The following is a 20,328-nucleotide window of genomic DNA, read 5'->3' as shown; positions in this document are numbered from 1 at the left end:
ATACTGAACTTTAAAAGCTCAGAACTGAGGGTGTGTGATGAAACTGGAACAAGCAGCTCTTTGAATAAAGACAAGTTTCCCTTTTATCTGGTGCTAATTAACAGAAGTATCCCTCCCTCTGCACCAGCCCCTGGTTAACACTTGTAGTGTCCAGAAGACCTCAAAGAAGAAACTCCCCTTTACTCACTGCAGCCCAATCTGTGCTCTGCACAGGACAACATCCCCATCATCAGAAGGACTTCCCAGAGAGGCCAGTGTTATGGAGGCCCCTCAGAAGCTACTGTGGGACCCTTTCAGCATGTCATGGACACTTCCTGCAGCTATGTGCAACCAAGCATCCCATAGGAGTGCAGAACCAAATCTTGAAAGGATGCTCCAGGGATCCGTGCCCTTTTCCTCAACTTCTGCTGGGCACCACAGCAGAGGCTGAAGGACAGGGTGGACCTAGGTGCCACCATTAAACCATTCTCCTGGCCCAACCTTTCCCTCCAACTCAGGAATAAAAATCTCCCTGGGCAGCTCCCTAACTGCTGCAAATATTTGCATAGAATTGGAAGAATGAGAGCATGGAGAAGACTGAGCAATTGTTGCACAACCATTACCAGCCAAATTAGAGCTGCAGCTTGTTCCTTACCAAGGTCCTGAGCTCCTCTAATCCAGGTCTCACCTGCCCTACAGCTGCCAGAGCCAAGGCAAGAAGCACCATTATAAATAACAGCCTTCCTTCACGCTAAATTCTTCCCCACCCAGCAACAGCAAAAGGAGGAAGATATTAACACCCCGGGTTGCCCTGAGGTGCTTTCAGAGTGGTTTTGTAGAGAAAGGATCCAAACAAGCTGTGATGACAAACCACAGCCCCACAGCCATAGGAAACCTTTGCCTTTTGAGCCATCACCTTCCTTGCTGGCCCAAACTCCCTCTGCTAGCAGGGATGAGGAGCTGCTGGCCCACATAAGCTCCCTGCAGAGAGAGGCTGTGGGACATGGGACAATTTGGGACATCCTTCCCAGGGGGGTGGCCAGAGAAGTGCTTCAGCTGGAGGCCAGGGATCCAAGGACACATATGCACCAGTCCTACTGTAAGAGGCTTTGGAGACCAAGGTCTACGAAAATATTGTGTTGACATGGCTTGGGGCACACCCAAGAGAAGCCTGTTGAGCAACAGGGGAACACAGTTTTGGGGAGGCAAGGCAGCAGGGAGATGTCACATGAGAAACTCCAGTGGGATGCTCTGCAAAGGGAAGGCTCTGACCAGGCTCAACTTTTCTTGAGCATCTCCTACAAACCCCCTGTATCTCACCCCAGCACAGACCCTGGACTGCCATCCCGGATCAACTGGGAGGAGTGTTGCAAACGGGATTTTTTACCTCCTGGTCTGCATTTAAGTGGTTCATTGCAACACACTGTAAAACCTTTCATTGGCAAGGAGGGAAAAGGTTTTACAACAGTCTTTAAAGCAAGTCCAGGCAGCAGAGAAAACCTCCCCTGGTATATACAATTTTGGGGCAGCAGACGTGATTCCAGGCAGAACGCTCGCTCCCGAGGAGCAGAAGCCAGCAGCATCCCTGCATCTCCATCATGCTGAAATCCCAGCTCCTGTCCCCTTTCCTGCATGCCGCTGGGCCACGGCATGTTAAGGAACAGCTTGTCAGCTGAGCAGCAAAGGCAGCTGCTACAAAAGCAGAATAAAATTGAGTACAATGAGGAGCAGCGTGTTTGCCGTGCAAACTGCTGCTCCAGCAAGACCCCAAGCTGGCTACGAGCAGCCCCTACAGGCAGCCTCCCCGACCTCCCTCCCAGCTGCCACACGCCACTGGGTAATGGATTTCCAACTCCAACACAGCAGAAGCCAGGAGCAGGGTGAGGAGAACAGTGCTGCTTATCTGGGGAGAGAAAAGAAGAAAAGAGGAGGAAACAGCAAGCACTGGGATGTGAGAAGATGTAAAGCAATGAATGTAAAGGAGTTTGTGTCTTCAAGCAGCTCTGGTTTCTTGAATTGTGTTGAAAGGCAAAGCTGTTGCTATTTAATTAAATACACTTCCAGCCCCTCTGATCTCACTCAGAAAAATTAAAGTGAGAAACACGCAGCTGTTGATCCAGTACAAGGCCTGCAACTACAATAACTGCAGCAAGAACGACCACAAACCTCTAATTCCCTTTTTGAAATCCAACTGCTCAGAAGGCTCTGAACAGCCAAGATCCATGAACTATGCTCACAACACCATGTGCTGCTTCTAGTGTCTGAGGAACCATCTCAATGGGGTCTAGGGAAGGAGGTGAAGCTAAAGGAGCTGCAGGTAGCAACACCTGTACTCCATGGGGATGCCAAGAAGAAGGTTTGGAGCCTCCAATGAAAGACCAAACAGGTGAAAAGGCTGCTGTGCTTCTGAGGTGTCCCTGCTCCAGCCCACAGCAGTTCCCATGACAAAATAACCTCTTTGAGTGCTGTGTTGTCTCCTCCTTAATGGAGGACCTCAAGGCTGGCAGGCACACCTCAGCCCTGCTGGCACTGCCCACGCTGCACCTCCTGTGCACCACGATGCATTTAATGGGAAGACATAAAGGTAGCTTCTTGTTTTACAGTTTGTTTACAGCATATATTTGAGGAACTACACAGAATGGGAAAACACATCCCATAAACAAATTGCTAAACAAAACAGGCTGTGTGCCACTCCAAAAAAAAAAAACAAAAAAAAAACCACCCAGAAAAAAAAGGAGATCCTAGCTAACTCCTCTTTCCAAGCATATGCCTCTGACAACAGTTTCGTTGAGTCCCCCTCATCCCACTTTCAGTTTTGATTTTTAGCCTCTGCCACCATCAACAGCAGCTTCAGATGCCTCCCACAGCTCCAGGTAAGCCAGGAGCAGATGCCAATAAACTGAAGTGGAGCTAGAGAAGGAAGGGTGGCCGGGGCAGAGGGCTGCATCGCCCTTCCCTTCTCCCACCTTGTGTTCAGTCAAAGCCAGCAGCAGCCCAGACAGTGCCAAAGGCTTCAGGACATGGACACCAGCAGCAGCTGGCTCAGGGACTGTCTCTGCAGGGACAGAAGGGAACGCTGAGTGACAAAAGATTTGCCCATCAAGTATTTCAGGCAGAGGTTTACAGCGTCCCTCCCAAGAGCTGCCCCAGCAGCAGCCTCTGTGCCCATCACCTGAACTCTGCCACCCTCCTTACACCCAGCAGCAATTTCTCAAGCACTCAAACTTTATCATCCCCTTTCTCGGGGCTGCATGGAGGGCACCTCCCTCTGCAAACGCTTTCCAAAGCTGTCGAAGCTGCGCTAGAATAATTCCCACCCGCTCCTACTGCCCCAGGAAGAATATTTCTTTCCTGATTTTGCATAACAAACAGCTCCATGGCATTCCTTTCTCTCCTGAGAAACTCGGGCTTGGAGGAAAACACCTGGTGCAGTGCTAGTCCAAGATCAGACTTCATAAAGTTCCCCCCTGCGAGGGGTAGGAGGGGGACACACTACTGCAGAGATTAGGCTGCAGCCTTTCCTGATAGCATTCAGTCACCCTGGCAGGCTGCAGCACACCGAGTTTGTAAAGCTCCTTGGGAATCCTTCAAGATGAAAGGTACAGTATGATACGGATGTATTATATCCATGGGCTTTGTTACAGCACACATTTGCTAGCACGGTTTTATTGCTAGAACACAAAGTTCAGCTAAAGCCCTGGGGCTCTTTGGGTGATGAATGCACCCCTCCTGCCCTCCCTCCACTCTGCAAGGGACGGAAACTGCTGAAGCCCCTGATGTGAACATGGCACACAGAGCAGCCAGCATCCTTCCAGCAACAGCAGGTGAGGACCTGTCTGTGTAGATAAGGCCACTGTCATTGCTGCTGGATGTGCCTTCAGCCTGTAACATGTCTCACTCCCAAGCACACCTGTCAGGTGCTCAAAATGCCACTGCTGGGATCAGCTGCCTTGCAGCATCTCTTCAGCTGGACTGGCCACACAGCCTCCTGTTCCAAAAGCCACCACTCAGAAGGGCCAGGAGGCTCCCATGGGTTGACCCTGCTTTCATCAAGTGGCACCCAGTGTTGGCATCCCCTGGGAGACCTCAAGGTGCCCACTTTGAGCACCTCCTCCAGACAGATCATGGGAGACATTTGCCAAATTCAGCAGGTGGCCCTGGGGCCAAGGGAATTCCAGGTGTGTTGGGTTAGCATGGCAAGGTTTTGGTAGGGGGAAATGCTATAAGGGTGGCTGCTGTGAGAAACTTCTAGAAGCTTCCAGCTGAGCCAGTGACAGCTTGTTCTAAGATGGACCCACCACTGGCCAAGGCTGAGCCCATCAGCAACGGTGGTAGCACCTTTGTGATAATGTATTTAAGAAGAGGGGAAAAAAGACCTGCAGCCAGAGAGAGGAGCAAGAATATGTGAGAGCAGCAACTCTTCAGACACCAAGGTCAATGAAGAAGGAGAGGGAGGAGGTGCTCAAGGCACTGGAGCAGAGATTCCCATGGTGAGGCCCAAGAAGGTCCATGGTGGAGCAGACATCCACCTGCAGTCTGTGGAGGACCCAAAGGCAGAGCAGGTGGATGCACCCAAAGGGACCTGGAACCTCCAGGGAATCCCACACTGGATCAGGCTTTACCCCATCAGACCCCAGGCAGCAAAAGCACTGGCAGCACAGCAAGGCTGAGCAGAGGGAGCCTCAGCACACAGACCTGGTGCTCCCTGCCTGGGGCAGATCAGCAGCAGCTCCTGGTCCAGGGCTGAAGCAGAGCAGGTTGGCTCCACATGAATTGTCCCAGGTTTGCCATCACAGCATGCTGCTGCCATGTGGTATCAAGAAGCTGATGTTACTGAGCAGTCAGCTAAAGGAAAAAATAAAAAAAAATAAAAAAATATCCTAGTTTCTGTCATTTGACATCCTTTTGGGATGCACTGCTCTCCTAGAACACCAATTGCTGGAGAACCAGAAAGAGCAGCAAGCAAAGGATGCTTGTCATGGATGGCCTTGGGACAGGCACAGCCACAATTGCTGGAGGCACACATTGAAATTCCAGCTCTCCTTAAGCAAGCACCTTGGCACAGAGCAGCCAGCCCCAGGGACATCCAGCAGCACACAGCAAAACCAGGACAGAGCTCCAGCAGCAGGTCAGGCCACCCCACTTCCCCTCAAAAAGGGAAGGTAAAAGCAAAAAGAATGAAAGCCTCAAAGGCATCAGCCCAGCAGAGCTCTTGTGAGTGTGCTCACAGCCAGCAGCAGGGCTGGGAGCAAACCTGGGGGCTCCCATCCCAGCACCCCAGGTTGTGTGGTCCCAGGGGCTTTTGGGAGAGCAGGCTCACATCCCTGCTTTGCAGGGGTTTTGCAGCCAGGTCAACACCCCTCCATAGACCGATTTCATCAGACCCGGAGAGAGAAAGGTGTCAGGCACCAAGATACTCAGCCTGTCCCTAAAGGGAGGCTGGAGCCAAGCGTTCCCTCCAGTGCCCTCAGTGGCAGCTCCTCAGGCAGTGCAGCTCCCGATGCAATTCCTGTGTCACTCCCATGTCCTGGCAGAGCAGCTGCCGGAGCACAGGAGGTGCAGAGAGAGGCACAACCAACCTCCCCTGCTCACCTCCAAGCACCCAGCCATACATGCTGGCCCTTGCTCTCCCTCTTAAAAGGATCACTCCCATGTATATGCCTGGGAGCAACACCATCAGCTCAGTAATCTTCCTAAATACAGCAGTTACCAGGTGACAGGGAAAAAAATCTCTTTTACTGCTGATGCTGCTAATGGAAAATTTCTCCCCTTTTGCTGCCACTTTCAAAGCCAGTCGTGGTCTCAGACAGACTTTGTCATGCACAGAGATGGGAGAGGTGGAAGCACAGGGGGAGGGGTGCAAGACTGGTGGGGAAAAGATAATGAGAAGCAGAATGGAACTTGTACTTCTGCCTTCCTGCCTACCAGCTGCCTCTGCTCACAGGCAGAACCCTGGCTCCAAATCTTATCTGCCCCATCTTCTTGCAGACACTGAAAGCTCAGCCTCCTCCTTCCCAGACCTCAGTGGGATAAGCAGGCTGAATGCATTCAAGACCAGTGCTTCTTGCATGGCATACAGGGAAGATGCCCAAAGGGATCAATGGGCCAAACTAATTTACTCTGGGATTTTTGTCTCCACCTGCCTGTCTCCTTCCCAGGCGACAACCAGAAAGCCTCACCCAGCCAGAGCAGATGCAGGCAGTCAAGTTCACTCCTCATCCCCTCCACGTGCCATTCTGCTTCTTCAATACCATTAAGTGTCTCCATACTGTCTGGACACTGAAAACCTTAACTGCATTAGCTGAGACCCGAGCAGCAGCACAAGCATCCAATTCTTTTAAGTGGCACCATTTCTTAAGCTGGTTATGCACAAGAATCATCTCTGTTTAATGCCATCACCCACCTCACAGGTACTGATGGGGGCAGGACTGGGGAGCAGTAAGGAAAGACTGACTGATGCTCATCATTTCCCAATTCAGATGGTTCCAGCTGGAGGAGGACACTCAGCAACACAAGCTGTGCTGTGGGCATTACAGGCGATGAAAGCCTTCAATCACAGCATTTCTATTTTCTATCTTCTCCTTTCAGTCTCCAACCCCAGTCTACCCCCACAATCTACAAGGTATTTTGGTGTGATGGGAGCTGTTTCTTGAGCCACCAACTGCTAACAGATTTGCTGAGGTAGCACAAGACCAGTATCCCATTGTTCCCACAAGGGGCATGAATCTATTCTCCTGTCTCTGCCAGGAAACTCCTGTTACTCCAGGAAAGCTGCAAGGGCTGAGCCTTATTTCACAACCAGCCAACACCACACATCAACACCATATCACTGAGGCAGCACAGATCCATCACACTGCCAGCATTTACACTTTTAGGGATTAGAAAGGAAATGGCAGCATGTTTTGGAGGTCATGTCTATCTGCATGGTGGCACTCAAGAGGTCACTAGCTTTCCAAGCCCTCAGAGAAATACAAGCTTCTCACCTTATTCTGATGGCATTTTTCTTCCAGCAGAAGAGCACTGAAGGTCTCTAGCACACTGACATCACGGAAAACCTGCTGCCTTCACCAGGGGGAAGAAAAGGGGAGTGGAGGGGATCCCCAGCATCAGCCTCCTCCTGCTACACCAGCGTCACAGCTCAGCTGCAAAAACCCAGCTCCTCTCTCTATAGTTAATCTTCTGTTGCCACTAGCTGGTCAACACGGGTACTCTTGGAAGGCAGCAACTCCCCGAGCACAGCCTGACACTCAGTTACAGATTCTCAATGTTAACTGAGATTTGCACCCCAGAAAATAGCCAAGGAAAAGCAAAATCCCTCCAAGCCCACACCCCACCATACTGAACAAGCCACGTTCAACTTTGCTTTTGGGGAGGGAAGAGGTCACCTGAGGACTGACTCATTTTCATGGGCATTTTGTGTCCACAGCCTTCCTGGGTGTTACAGAGCTTGCTTCTGCAACTACAGGGGCAGAGCTCCAGCTCAGCACCCACATCACCAGTACAATCCCACCCCAAGCTGGGCTCTCTTTCCTTTTCAACAACAAGCAACCAACAGCCTAGAAAGCTTAAGTAATCACATAGCTTCATACAAGAGGGGAGGAAACTGCTGCCAGAAGGTTTTGCCTCTTTCCTACACTTTCTCCGAGCAATCCCTGCCACTAGCACCTGGCCCAGACCCCCCAACCACACAGAGCTGTGGATGGGCATGAAGGAGAAGGGAAGCAGCCCCCATTTTCAGGTCTGCATCCTCCCCAGTCCCTATCCCAAGGAGCCCACCAATGTGTCTCAACAGACCACCCTGGTTTTAGATGCCATGTCCTGATGAGTGGGATCTCACACCAGGCACACTCTCCCTCTGCCACCTGCACAATGCTGCTCCAGATTTCACAGGGTTCAGGGTTCACAGGTTCCAAGGCAGTGGGTACTGCTTTTGAACATCAAAAAGCTTCAGAGGTACCCGTGCTTCTCAGGTAACCCTCAAGACTTTCCACCCCACTCTGCAAAAAACAGGAGCACCAACAAAAGCAAGGGCAGCAAATCCCTGCTTAAGTAAGAAAGTAAGAAAAAAAGCAAGATGGATGCTTTTTCTTACTTTTCTTAAGTAAGAAAAAGCAGAAAATTCAAACAATCCAGAGGAAATTGAGTGTTTTCCCTTATATTAATGTGTTCTTACCCCAAAGACAAGTTCAAAAAGTTGTGAAAGAAAATAAAAGCGGCATCAAACTGCTGGGGAGGTGAAGGAGCTGCACAGCATTGAGAAGCTGGGGGTAATCACACATAGGGGTCGAGATAGGTTGCTGGTAATGCAGATGCACAAATACCTTTTCTGACAGACAGAAAAACAAAGCACCTTGTAGCACTGCAGCTGCCTGTCAAACAGCATCCATTAAAACCACTTATGAGAAGTGTGTAGTAAACTGTTCTTATGTAAACCACTACCGGTAAGAGCAGCACTGAAAATTTGTCTGCCTCTTTCCTTCCCTCTCTTCTCTATATATCAGCTCACACATAGACAGAGCTCATCTAAATTAGCTGGGAAGCTAACTGCTTCATTCCCTGAATTGCACTTAAAGCAGGCTGGAGCAGCTATTGTACAAAACACAGGGCTGCTGACTGAATCAAGATAGATACCTGAGAGAGACCTCAGTGTACAAAAATAAAGATGACAGGCTGCATCATTTGCCAGTGTAACACTAGAAGAATTAGGGGGTTGGGAGGCAGGGGGGTGGGCAGTAGTGCAAAGCATCAGTTGTATCCAAGGTTAAGGAAAGGGCAGGATGGTTTTTCAGGATGCACAGCAATTCCTAATGCACCGGTGGCAAAGTTACATTTGTCACTCCCTGCCACCCCTGTGCTTACTCGGGTAATTTTATAGTAATGCAAGTGGAGGGCAGGGGGAGAAACATCCCTCTTGTCTCCAACGCAAGAGAGAAAAAAATAAACTGAAGCGTAGGAACTACAGAAACAGACACTCTGCTGAAGAAGGGACACGGAGCAAACCGGAGCTGCTAATCAGCATTTTGGCAGCAGCACCCCCGCCACAGTCGGGGAAGGATACAACGAGGAAACAAAAAGTTTTCTACCTCTCTTGGGAAAGAACGAAACCATTCCCTCTCGGCCTTCTCTCCGCTTGCAGGAAGCTGTGTGGGAGCCGTACCCCCCGCAGAGGGGTTGGGGATGAGCATCTCCGAGCGCCCACCACCCTCTAGCGGGCTCCGGAGCGCTTCCCGCACGCCGCCCGCCAGCCACGGCTCAGTCGGGCGAGCAAAGAGGCTGCTGCTGGGGGGTCGGATGCTTGAGGGTTTCCTAGAGCTGCTTTCTCTTCTCCTCTGTCTCAGTCACGCAGCGGTTCCTGCAGAGCAGGCATTCCCGCAGGCAGGGATGCAGCCCTGGAAGCTCTGGCTGTATGCGCTTAAGCGAATGAAAGCTATTGGCAGGGAACAGAGAAAGTTGCTTCCTCCCTAGAAGGAGGAATCCTTTGAAGAAAAGGAACACAGAATACTGGATTTGTTTTATACCAGCCAGCAACTCAGAGCATCAATCTCCTCGATCTGTTTTAACTCGGGCTGCCCTTAAAATGAACCAGCAGAAGATACAGCTCTTAGGGACACGCTTTAGCAGTGGACTTGGCAGAGTTAGGCTTAGGGTTGGACTCAATGATCCTAAAAGGTCTTTTCCAACTTCAATGATTCTATAGTTTCATGATTCCCACTGGTTCAGAAAAGGCTCTGGCAACTGGCAGCCTTTAGCTACTGATCAACCACCCTTCTGTAATGCAAAGGAGAGAGGAGAGGCACAGGAATCATTCCAGTGTCAGAAGACTCAATAAATTGGGAGCTGCTGAGCAGACCCGAGACTGTAGGCTGCCTGCTTGAACACAGCACTTGAACAAACCCATCTCCACCAAGCAAGATGATGTTTTATTTGATTTTCCTGGCCTGGGAAGAATTTTGAGCCCTGCAGAAGTGGGTGGCTTCAATTTATTCTCAACTTACTTAACTTCAGAGCTGGTAGTATCAGTACTAGGACTCAGCTCTGCCTCTGATGGTTTAAGGGGGTTTTTTTTGCTGTTTTGGTTTTTGGTTGGATTTCTTTTCTCTCCCCAGAATCCCTCCAGGATGCTAGTCAAGGACTGGGTGGCTGTCCCACGGTCTGTGCTTCTAACCACATCCTTACCCACGTGAGGTCAGGAATCTGTCTTCATCAGCAAGAAGAACCTCGGCTCAAAGACCTTTAAGAGCCTTCAACACATTTGCAATCAGCAGAATGTCAGCTCTTGCCTTCCTGAGACCAGGCCCAGAAAGCCACTAAACATGCTCAGCAGCACACATCAGTACCCATAAGCATCGGAAATCAGCTAACAACAGGAGCTATTTTTTGAGATTTTTGGCAAAGAGAAGCCACTGTTTAAAACAGTCTCTGTCCCCAAGTCACTCCAAAGCCATTCTGCTGACCTCCCACGTGTACTGTCATTTTCACCTCCAAAAGCCCATTACCAGGAAGCAGCAGCTCTCAGATTCCCAACCACCAAGGAACTTCAGAAATGATGCAGTGGGGAAAAAAACACTATCCAAACCTCCAGTACCACTTCCTGCACTACAAAAAAAAAAAAAAAAAAAAAAACAAGCCAGCAGAAATTCTCTGAAGCACTCACCCAGAAAAGAGTTAACTGTGAGTGAGATTCAGTTGCCACACCAGGAGATGGGAAGAAATGCAACAAATTTGAAATATCTGAGCATCCCAGCAATTCATGAGCTAGACCTTGGAGAAGGACAAGTGTTTTACCTTCTCTGGAGGCAACGTGGTGATTAATTTCAGGATGGTGATGAAGCCATCCCACCATGGGCAAAGCTTCCATTTATCTTCCGATCCACCTGACACTTGGAGGTTCAGGGGAACAGGAGGACAGGAGTGAATGTTCTGGGGTCTTGTGTCCATGAAGGGGCAGCAACAAAAATGGTTTTGCACAAGGCATGCCACATAGTCAAGAGTACAGGCATAATCAATATCCCAGGCAAGCAAAAGGGAATTTTTTAGACCCAAGGCATGGGCTGGCAGTCACTCTCAGAAATAGGATTTGCTATACAAGATCATGTCTCTGATCTATAAAGCCAAATTTCTCTCCTCTAACTTGAGTTATTACCTAAGCTACACACAGGGGGGTTCCTTTGCTGTCTGATATATTTAGATCATCGTGCAACTCGCGCCCAGTCCCTACAGAAACTGTGTTCTAATCTGAAAATTCAACTCAGTGAACCTTGAAACTTCTTGTTACTTTTAATCGCTGTAAGGTAAATGTCATTCCTACTGTATCAAACCTTTGATTTTTCACTTTTATTCCTTGAAATAGAGTATCTCGTTTGTTTGGGATTTTTGTGGTTGACCAACCATGCCTAAGGAAGTCAGACTGCAAAGCCAGAACCCAAGAGGCTCAAGAACTATCATCAACTTATTTATTACAGGCAGTTGCTGCAAGAAAGCTTCACAGGCAGTAAAATGACAGCAAAACTGACAGTAAAATGACACAGACAGTGATTTTCCTACCTTGGCACATTGCACCCAGTGAAAGGCAGCCCCTTCCACAAGGTACAGGAAGGGAATTGGGGTGAGCTGCCCTCCTGCACACCTTAACACGCCTGACACACACAGCTCAATGCACTGAAATGTGCTGCAATGTTGAGCAGTATCTCAGACCCAAAGTTAACCAGGTATTTGAACTGACCCCGTAGCAAGAAAGCTACAGGATAAAGAAGAGATCAACAAAAACCTTGGGTGACTTGGCAGAGTAAACACTGCTCTGCCCATACGGCATTCTCAGCAGTTCCCTTGCTGGATCCCCAGGCTGATTAAAGCACAGAAAAGAATAAAAGTGACAAGAGGCAGCTCGAGCATCCCAGCTGAGACAGCATCAAGACGAAAGTATGACAACGGAATTATTTCTAGTCCCATCCCCCTCCCCATCAAAGCTGAGATAGGAGAAAAGTCTGCAGGCGTTCACCACAGCCCTGGAGTTGTCTGTTAGGCAAGAGTGAGCTTCGGCAATTAAGACGAAGCATTTATAAAATTAGGCTCTGGATAGAAAAACAGCCTCTCCCGTTCTCTCGGACTCGCTGGTACCTCCTCCAAGGGCTGAGCGTTCAAGTTGGAGCACAAGAGGCAGCACCCATCACTTTATACCCTGAGCAGAGACGCTTTACTCCCAGGGCTTTCAAAACACGGCAGCCCTCAGGCCCTGCTAAAAAATTCCTCCCCATCAGGAAAACAAAAAAGCAGGGTACAGCAAGGGCAGCCTTGGGAAGCCCCAAAACACAAGCAGCCTGTCCACGACAGGGACGGGGACGACGACGCAAAACCCCCGGCGCAGAAGGGTGACAGCCCGGAGCCCGCTGCCCGCACCGGGATGCTCCGCTAACCGGGGCGGTGCGGGGCTGGGGGGAAAGGGGGCGGATCAGCGGGACGGGACGAACCGCGGCGGGGGGAGCGGTGCGGGAGCTTACCGAGGGTAAAGAAGGGCAGCTCGGTGTTGTCCAGGTCGTCCTGCACGGCGACGCGGCCGGGCAGCTCGCTGCGGACGAAGAGAAGCAAGCGGGAATCGGCGGCGGCGGCGGCAGCGGCGGGCGGCGGGGCCCCGCTCCAGCTGATATCATTCTCCCGGAGCACCGGCAGCGTGGACACGGTCACCGTCTTCACGCGGCACGGACCGGGGGGCTCCCGCGACGCTGCTGCCGCCGCCGCCGCGCCGGGCCCGCCGCCCAACAGCACCGGCAGCAGCAGCAGCAGCGGCGGCAGCGGCGGGGGCGGCGCGGGGAGGCGGCGGCGCGGCGGAGCGGCCATGCCGGGCCGGAGCCAGGCGCGGAAGAACCGCGGAGAACCGAGGGGAAGCGAGCGGAGCCGGGCGCACTGAGCCGCCCCAGCCCGCCGCCGCCGCCGCTCCCCGGCCCCGCCTCCCGGCCCGCCCCGCCGCCGCCCCCCGCCGAATCGCCGTGCGGGGGACCCTCTGCCGCTCCCCGGCGGCCGACGGGCCCTGCCCGCTGCCCGGGGATGCGGGGGAGCAGCGCTCCCGGCTGTCCCCGTACTTGAAGGCCGAGAACTCCCCGTGCCGGCTCCCCCGCTGCTCCGCACCCCGGTGGGCTCAGCCCCGGCCCAGCAGCCCGCACGGCCCCTCTGCCCCGGCTCCCCCGCTGCTGTCACATCGTACATCACCTCTGCCTCTCCTTGTTCCCGATATCCAGCCTTCCCCCCACACACACACCCCCCGTCTCTGCCCTCCGAATAGCTCCTGCCCCGCACACCTGCAGCTCCCCCCGGGGTGCGGGACGTTTCCTGTCAGCTCTTGCCAGATATTAATATCCCATTTGTAACTGAACTGGCACCTCTAGCTTCCAGAGTGCAGAGAGATGGCTTGTGATGGCAAGCCTGGTGGCTTCTAGCAAAGATTTTTGACCTGGTTTGTAACAGGAGCAGAGCCAGGGAAATAAATGATGCTGAGGTCTGCTCGCAGATTCCTACATCCTTCCACGGATGTCCCAGTGCCAGCCGAGGGCTGGAGTTCGTGCTTGAAGACAACCCAGGTGAGCTCCACTGCCGCGGTTTTGGCTCACGCTCCTCCTTGAGCCACGACAGAGCCAACTGGCACTTCCAGCCGGGAAACGGGAAGGATGGGGATCAGCTTAGAGGCAACCCCTGTTCCTAGGGCAAAGTGGACACGGATAACGCCAGGCTCAGAGCTGCGTGGACTCCTGCCCACGGCGGGGCATGACTAACGGGGAGGAGAGGCAGCCTACGGTAGTGAGGAGGCAGTGAGTGACTCACAACAACAATTTCCTAGTGATTGCTAATCTACCTGATTTTATTTGTAGATGTACATATAAAAGAAGTTGTCAAAACCCTAACAAAGCACGCTTAATACTCAGGCTTATATTATTTCCACAAGCTAATTAAGATCAATTCATCACATGCCTATTGAGGCAAAACAGCTTGGTGAGATCCTAGGTCATCAAATGTAATAACCACAACAAGAGCAGAATGGCAAAGAACGTGAAATCCAGCAAACAAACAATTCAAACCCTGTTGCTGGGGGCCAGACCCTGCTCTAGGAGCAGCCAGAGCTCCAGCTCACAGCCCTAACAAGCTGCAGATCTGCTGTAAGTGTGCCCATGTAAGTACAGAGCCTATTTCCAGCTACAGGAATAGTAAGAAACCAAAAGCTTTTTTTTGTTTGTTTTTTCTGAGTCCTCCTCTACAAACACAGACACAACAAATGAAGGGAACATTCTGCAAATCGCTGTCTTTAAATGGGCACACTCAGCTTCACTTTAGTCTGGGCACTTCCCATTGTAAAAGCAAATTTGTTCTCATTTTTGGGAGAAAAGGATTCCACCTGCATGTTAATTTCAGAGACCTGAGTTAAACACAAAACATCACTTAGATGTTAGAACACCACCAATCATAACTCTAAAGGGAAATATGGTAATCCCAGTTTACAACTGAGGTAATGGGTTTCTATTACTCCCCCTACACCCCAAGCAGCATCCAACAGAAAACTAAATGGTACAAACAAGGCAGAGCACGTTGCACTGAGAAAGTTTCACTTGCAAAATAGTCTAGGAACCCTTAGAGAAGTTTGCTTGAACTTCCTAATTTTAGTGTATTTAAAGTCCATATAAATGCAGATTTTCAAGCCAAATACACAGTCCATAACACAGATTTCTGTTTCTAAATGAGGCCTACTTTAATATCTTTTTCTTAGGCTTCATGGATTCAGCCTTTCTTCAGGGAACTTGGTGACTGCCTGGCCATCAATTTCAGTAGCTCTGGGGCTAAGAAATCAGCAAAACCTGCTGCTCCTAGCAAAAGCTCCAGGATTAAAGTGGAAATCATCTTAAAAGTGAAGACACATTATGTTGACAAGATCCATCTGGGTAGGGTGTGATGAGGGGGGATCTGACAGGTTGTCAGAAGGCACCAGCTCCATTTTCACCTCGGCTGCTAACTGACTGTGCAGTTTGGGTCAAATCCTTTCTATTTTCCACCCTTGGGGTCTGTAGCCTTTCTTACATACAGAAACTCAAGAAAATAGCTTCTACCATAATAGATAAAGAGAGATACTGAGGGCTGTGGAAATCATATCAGTGACAGTCCTAAGTGGGCAATTTTGGATACAAAGAGCACAGAAGTTGCTCTGCATGAGCTGGGAGTTACACTATTGAGCAGCAGTAGTGGGCTCTTATCAGGTGGAGCAGCTTCTAGAAGCAGGCAGAGCATATGCTGTGTGTCATATGAACTGGGAACCTTGGCTACACTGAACCATGCCTACCTTATGTCTCTATCTGCCTATATGCACTCCTAATATTCACCTGAGTGGATTTTTTTAGCAGGAACTTTGAGGCACGCTTCAATTTATTTCTTATTCCCAAGCAGAGAAGCTCAGCTCCAGGGTCATGACAATACTCCAAGTAGGATTCAGGCAAACCCATCATTTTGTGACTCTGCAGAGAACTTTGTGCAGACATTTTGCTGGAAAATGCTAAAATATCTATACTGAGTTTTAAAAGGATGGGGGGGAAAAAAAGCCATTCTCGTTTAAAGGGTCACAGATGAAGCATTCTTCGACTTTCAATCCTGTAAGCTGGATTTCTGGACACCCAGAACTAATGCATCTTTTATTGGCTGGCACTGAAGGGAAGGTTATTGCAAAGATATCAATAGCAGCTTTCTGAAGTGGTTTTCAATTGGCCTTATTACCAGAGATATGTACATACAGCAGCAGTCATTAAAATGCACTATGTATTTACAATATAGAGGACAATTTATGTCTGTAATGCATACTGCAAAACCTACTGCTAGCAAGTGGAGGAGAAAGTAAGTCTTGCAGCTATGATGTAATCAGAGGCTTATATTTCACCTTGCCAGAGTCACATCAGCATCAGTAACTCCACTAAAGAAGTGAGAAGGGTTTTTTTTATATATTCTGAACAAAAAGCCACAAAATTATTTTGTTTCTAAGCTGCAGTGTACAAATGCTGGTCTGCAGCCATCTGGTACCTGACTGTGGTCAACGACCACATTGCTCAAGCTGTGCTTTTGTCAGCTCTCAGAGGTAAAGCACAAGACAGGCTGGGTCAGCAATTCAGAGAATGCCTTCTGGGGGAGTGAGTGAGGGGATGCAGAAAGTGCCCTTTGCAATCCAGGAGGTGACTTTCTTGCTTCCAGGTTAATATCGAGCAAACAGCCCCCGTGCTGCTCCCAGAGCTGCAGGAGATGTTGTCATCAAACTAGAAGCTTCCTGATCACTTCCAAATATCCTGAGGGGATATGCTGGAAAAAAAAAACAAGACAACAAAACCCAAACAAAAAAACCCCAGGGAAAGCTAAAGCCAGCAGCCAGGAGCAGCTGAATTTCTTCCTCCCTTCTCAAATGCAAGTAGTTGATTCCTACCTTTTACTTGGTAGCCATGGAGAACCACTGGGCACTGGGAGACCACCCCTGGGCTCAGGTCAGGAGTGGCAGCATAATTTGTACAGCTCAGAAAGGCTGTTAAGCATTTGGAGGTTCAGACTGAATGGTTACAGTGCAAATAACAGCCTTGGCTTACCCAGGTGGGAAGGCTGTGGTCAGGTGCCCATCACAATCTCATCAGGGCATTTTCTAGTTTTCTTCTTCTGAGTGATATCATCCTGCCGTGTAACTCACCCTGGAGAACACCAGGGGTTTATCCAGATGTTACTTGTGTCTGGGATCAGCAGGGTGCTGGGCATGCCCAGGACCAAAGCCACACTGAAGAGGGAGCTCACACATTCTTAGGCAAACCCTTCTTTAGGCACCAGAAACCAGGCAGGTGCCTTGTGGCAAGGCCACTCCCCAAACCTCCCACTGCCTGAGGGAGGCATTGGACAGAGCACATTAGAGAGGAGGGGAGAACCCAGGGGAAAATGGAAACCAGCCTGTTGCTTGAGCTAAAAATCTAGGGAATGAGGCCAGCCCTTTGCCTCTGTCAGTAAAACGTAGCCACTCCATTCCTGCCTGCCCTTCAACACCTTCCTGAGCACTCACAGCCTCCAGCATGGCTCCTTTTTCCCAAGATGAAAGAAACTTTAAAAGCATGTAACTCTTGCACTCTACTTAATTAATCAGTTTTTGCATTACAAGTGAAACTTCTCTGATGCATGAAATATTGAGTAGTGAAGGGAGGGGAAGAAGGGAGGGCGGTGGTGAGGGAGGTATTGGCTTTCACTGCTGAAGAGGTGGATGTGCTAAAGAACCCAGAGGCTGCACTGTAGACCCTGCATCTGCAGCAGGACAGTGCCCAAACAGATAGATGCCAGCAAGCAAAGGCTTTCCCCTTCACTTCTTGCCTCTCAAGCAGATGGTTTTTACTCCATGTTCAAGCCCTACATGCTTATCAAGGCTTGCTCACACAGGCACAGGAAGGGGACAGTGCCTGATTAAACTTTCATGAAAAATAATCTCTGGTTGATTCATTGTTTTTTATCTTGTGATGGCTGCAAGAAAAAAGAAAATGAGTCTTTGGTGAAGAGGAACAGCTCTGTTCTGGAAAAGGCAGCCAGGCTTTTAGTCAGATGAGGCTTTCCCAAAGGATGTGTGAGTAGTTATTAGTGCTACGGGTTTGCAAGTGCCATTTGGACACGGAACAATGAAGGAGAGAAAGCAGAAATCCACATATGTCACCATGGATATTACAGCAGCCCTTGACAGCACATCAGGAGAATTCAGTACCATGGTGTCACCTGTGTACATCACTCTGTTCTAGGACAAGCCCCAAACCCCTTTTCTCCAGCCATCACACCTAATCAAAATCACCCATCAGCTTTGCCCAAGAGTCCAAAGCAGAACTCAGCAGCTCTTTCCTTTCCATCCTGCTCCTTCTGAGAGAACTCATTTGAGAGCTGGGGTGCCTTCTGAAAAAGCACCCAACAGATCAGCCCTACTCCTACAGAACCACCAGCACCTCCAGAGCTTCCCACAGACCTGGCTGCTGCACAGCCCAAGCCAAGCAGCCAGGTAACAGGTTTCTCAAACAAATAGTGATGGTGTAGCCTGCATTAGCTGAATATAAAGGGTAATAAATGAATAAATGGGTTAATTATACCCACCACAGAACTTAATTAGTCCATCTCTGTTCACCCTGCTTCAGCCAGAATCTCAATTATAAATCTTTATTTTCCAGGTTTTACAGCTTGGATGTAAAAATTCGCTCTGGGCTCAAACATGACACACAGGGTCTTCTGTTCAGGGACTGCTCCAGTTTTTTACCCAATCTTTTTCAAAAGGTCAGGTGAGGGACCAGATGGCTCGAGGGGAAGAGGTAATGAAGATGCAGAGCTTTTCTGAAAGAGGTGGCTGGCTGAAACTCTGGGCAGCTGAACAGAGCTGAGGCATTATTAAAAGCTGCTGAGTGACACCACACTCGACTCTCACCCATCCCCAACAGTCAGGAGCCCTCACTGCAAAATGAAACTGGGGCTCCCCCTAACTGGTATCCCCTTCCCCATCAGCAGAGAACAGGACTGCAGGGGCTGGGAGAGAGGTGCCCCAGCCCCCAGGCAGCCTCAGCAGGGCCAGGCAGGTGAAGCTCACACACCTGGATCCTGCATGGGGAATGTGCTCCAGGGCTCTCAGGTGTGTGCTTGCTGCTTCCCCCAGCACATCCAGAATCACCCCTCTCCTCCTCCTTTTTAAACCCTGCTCCCAGCAGAGGAGGTAAGCTGGGTGACCTAGTGTAGCTGGAAGAAAAAAACCAAACAAACAGAAGACAAATGCGAAATATTGCACTTTTGAAATTGTTACAGTTTTGAAAGTAATTTAGGACCCTCCTGCTGCTTTCCAGAGTTGATAGTACTGAAATCTAGTACTTCAGTCTCATTAAATATGCTCTGAAATAGTCTGATAATTTTAAAATATCAGTAGTGTCACAGAGAAAAACAGAAAACATGTTTACCAGCAGTAAAAGCATCTACAGTCCCAGGTCACATCCTCATTCAATCTGAGGTATGGTTTGGGTTTTTTTTATATATTTTTTTATTCCCTCATTGAATTAATTAGTTGATTTGCTTTCTCTGCCCTATGCCAAACCTCCACCTCCCTGAGTGCAAGCAGACTGCCAGCAGGCAGCCCCCTGCCAAGGCTCCTCACCCTGCTAAGTAAAGATGTCAGCAGGCAGTCCCCCTGCACAAGAACTGGTCATCCTCTCTTCAGGCTCAGAATACATTTTCAGGAGCACTACAGATGCCTGTTCATTTTCTAGAAGCTCTGGTCACCCTGACTTAAATGTTTTGCAAAGATTTCTTCTAACAACCCCACCAGTAATGTTCTTCTGCACGTAATATGTCCCCTAAATATCAACTCGCTTGGTAAACTGGAAAAAATCTACTGGGTAAGTCAGACTCTAGCACCACAGAATACACATTTAACAAGCTGATCACAACAGTTTATTGTATAGTTGGTGCACCACAGAATTTAACCCTTAGGAGACACCAGCATGCAGCCAAATTACTGCGAGGTGGTGATAGATAGCAGGAATTACTGGTAATAATAAAAAAAAAAGATATATGGGATGAATTAATCAAATCATAAATTTCTTAAATCCCTATGGCAGTCCATAAATCACATTTGGCTGTATGTTTCTGGCCCTTATCCAACATATAATATGAGATGACCTACATGTACAGAGGAGATTTATTTTTTTGGCCAGTTGGGAAACCTTGGATAAATAGAGCAAGCACCTTTTCTGAAAACAAAAACAAACCCAAAAAAACAATAGTTTGTTTCAAGCTACACTACTGAGAATATATGCACTCTCTGGAACATAAAGGATGTTCTTGCATCAAGTTAAGCCATTCCCAGGACAGATGCTGCTGGACGAGGCTAGACATGAAACACCTTGGAATCATCTTTAGCTTCATGAAGCAGAGATAGTTTTTTTCTGAGCAGAGATGAGTATCCTAGCCAGGCCCACCAGCCACCCTGATTCTTTAGATGTTTGCCCCATTTTGTATAAAAAGCAGCTAGAAAGTCTAAACCAGAATATACTCTGGGAGCCAAACCACCAGCAACTCACCAGCACTGTTGAGCTTCAGCTGGATCTCAGAGGTCCCACTCCATCCAAGCCGATTCAAATCAAACACATGACTAAGGGGAGCAGAATATCTGTCTTGTCCTCTTAATTTCCACCAAAAACTGTCACCTGGAATAATTCCTTTACACCTAAAGCCTCATCAAGCTCACACTGACTCTTGTTTCTAGCCTGCTTAGAGGAACAACTCCCCAGCACGTATGAAACTTCTGCTGGTTTTATGTGCAGAGGGAGCAAACCTCTGGTAAGACTTCTT

At 49.4% G+C, this 20,328-nt stretch overlaps 1 protein-coding gene across 1 annotated transcript in view; it reads right to left on the bottom strand.

Annotated features, from left to right (window-relative positions):
* The window catches only part of ASTN2 (astrotactin 2), a 319,778-nt gene extending 306,928 nt beyond the window's left edge, over positions 1 to 12,850 (bottom strand). Inside the window, exon 1 of the mRNA XM_071766590.1 lies at positions 12,477 to 12,850. Within this exon, the coding sequence (XP_071622691.1) occupies positions 12,477 to 12,813 (337 nt within the window). The 5' untranslated portion in view covers positions 12,814 to 12,850. The remainder of the gene's footprint in view (positions 1 to 12,476) is intronic.
* Positions 12,851 to 20,328: the final 7,478 nt, after the last annotated feature.

Source organism: Heliangelus exortis, chromosome 22 (assembly GCF_036169615.1).
Source record: "Heliangelus exortis chromosome 22, bHelExo1.hap1, whole genome shotgun sequence".
In the NCBI taxonomy this organism is placed as follows: Eukaryota; Metazoa; Chordata; class Aves; order Apodiformes; family Trochilidae; genus Heliangelus; species Heliangelus exortis.
The sequence above is the reverse complement of the archived record's forward strand: the minus strand, read 5'-3'. Positions and strand labels throughout refer to the sequence as shown.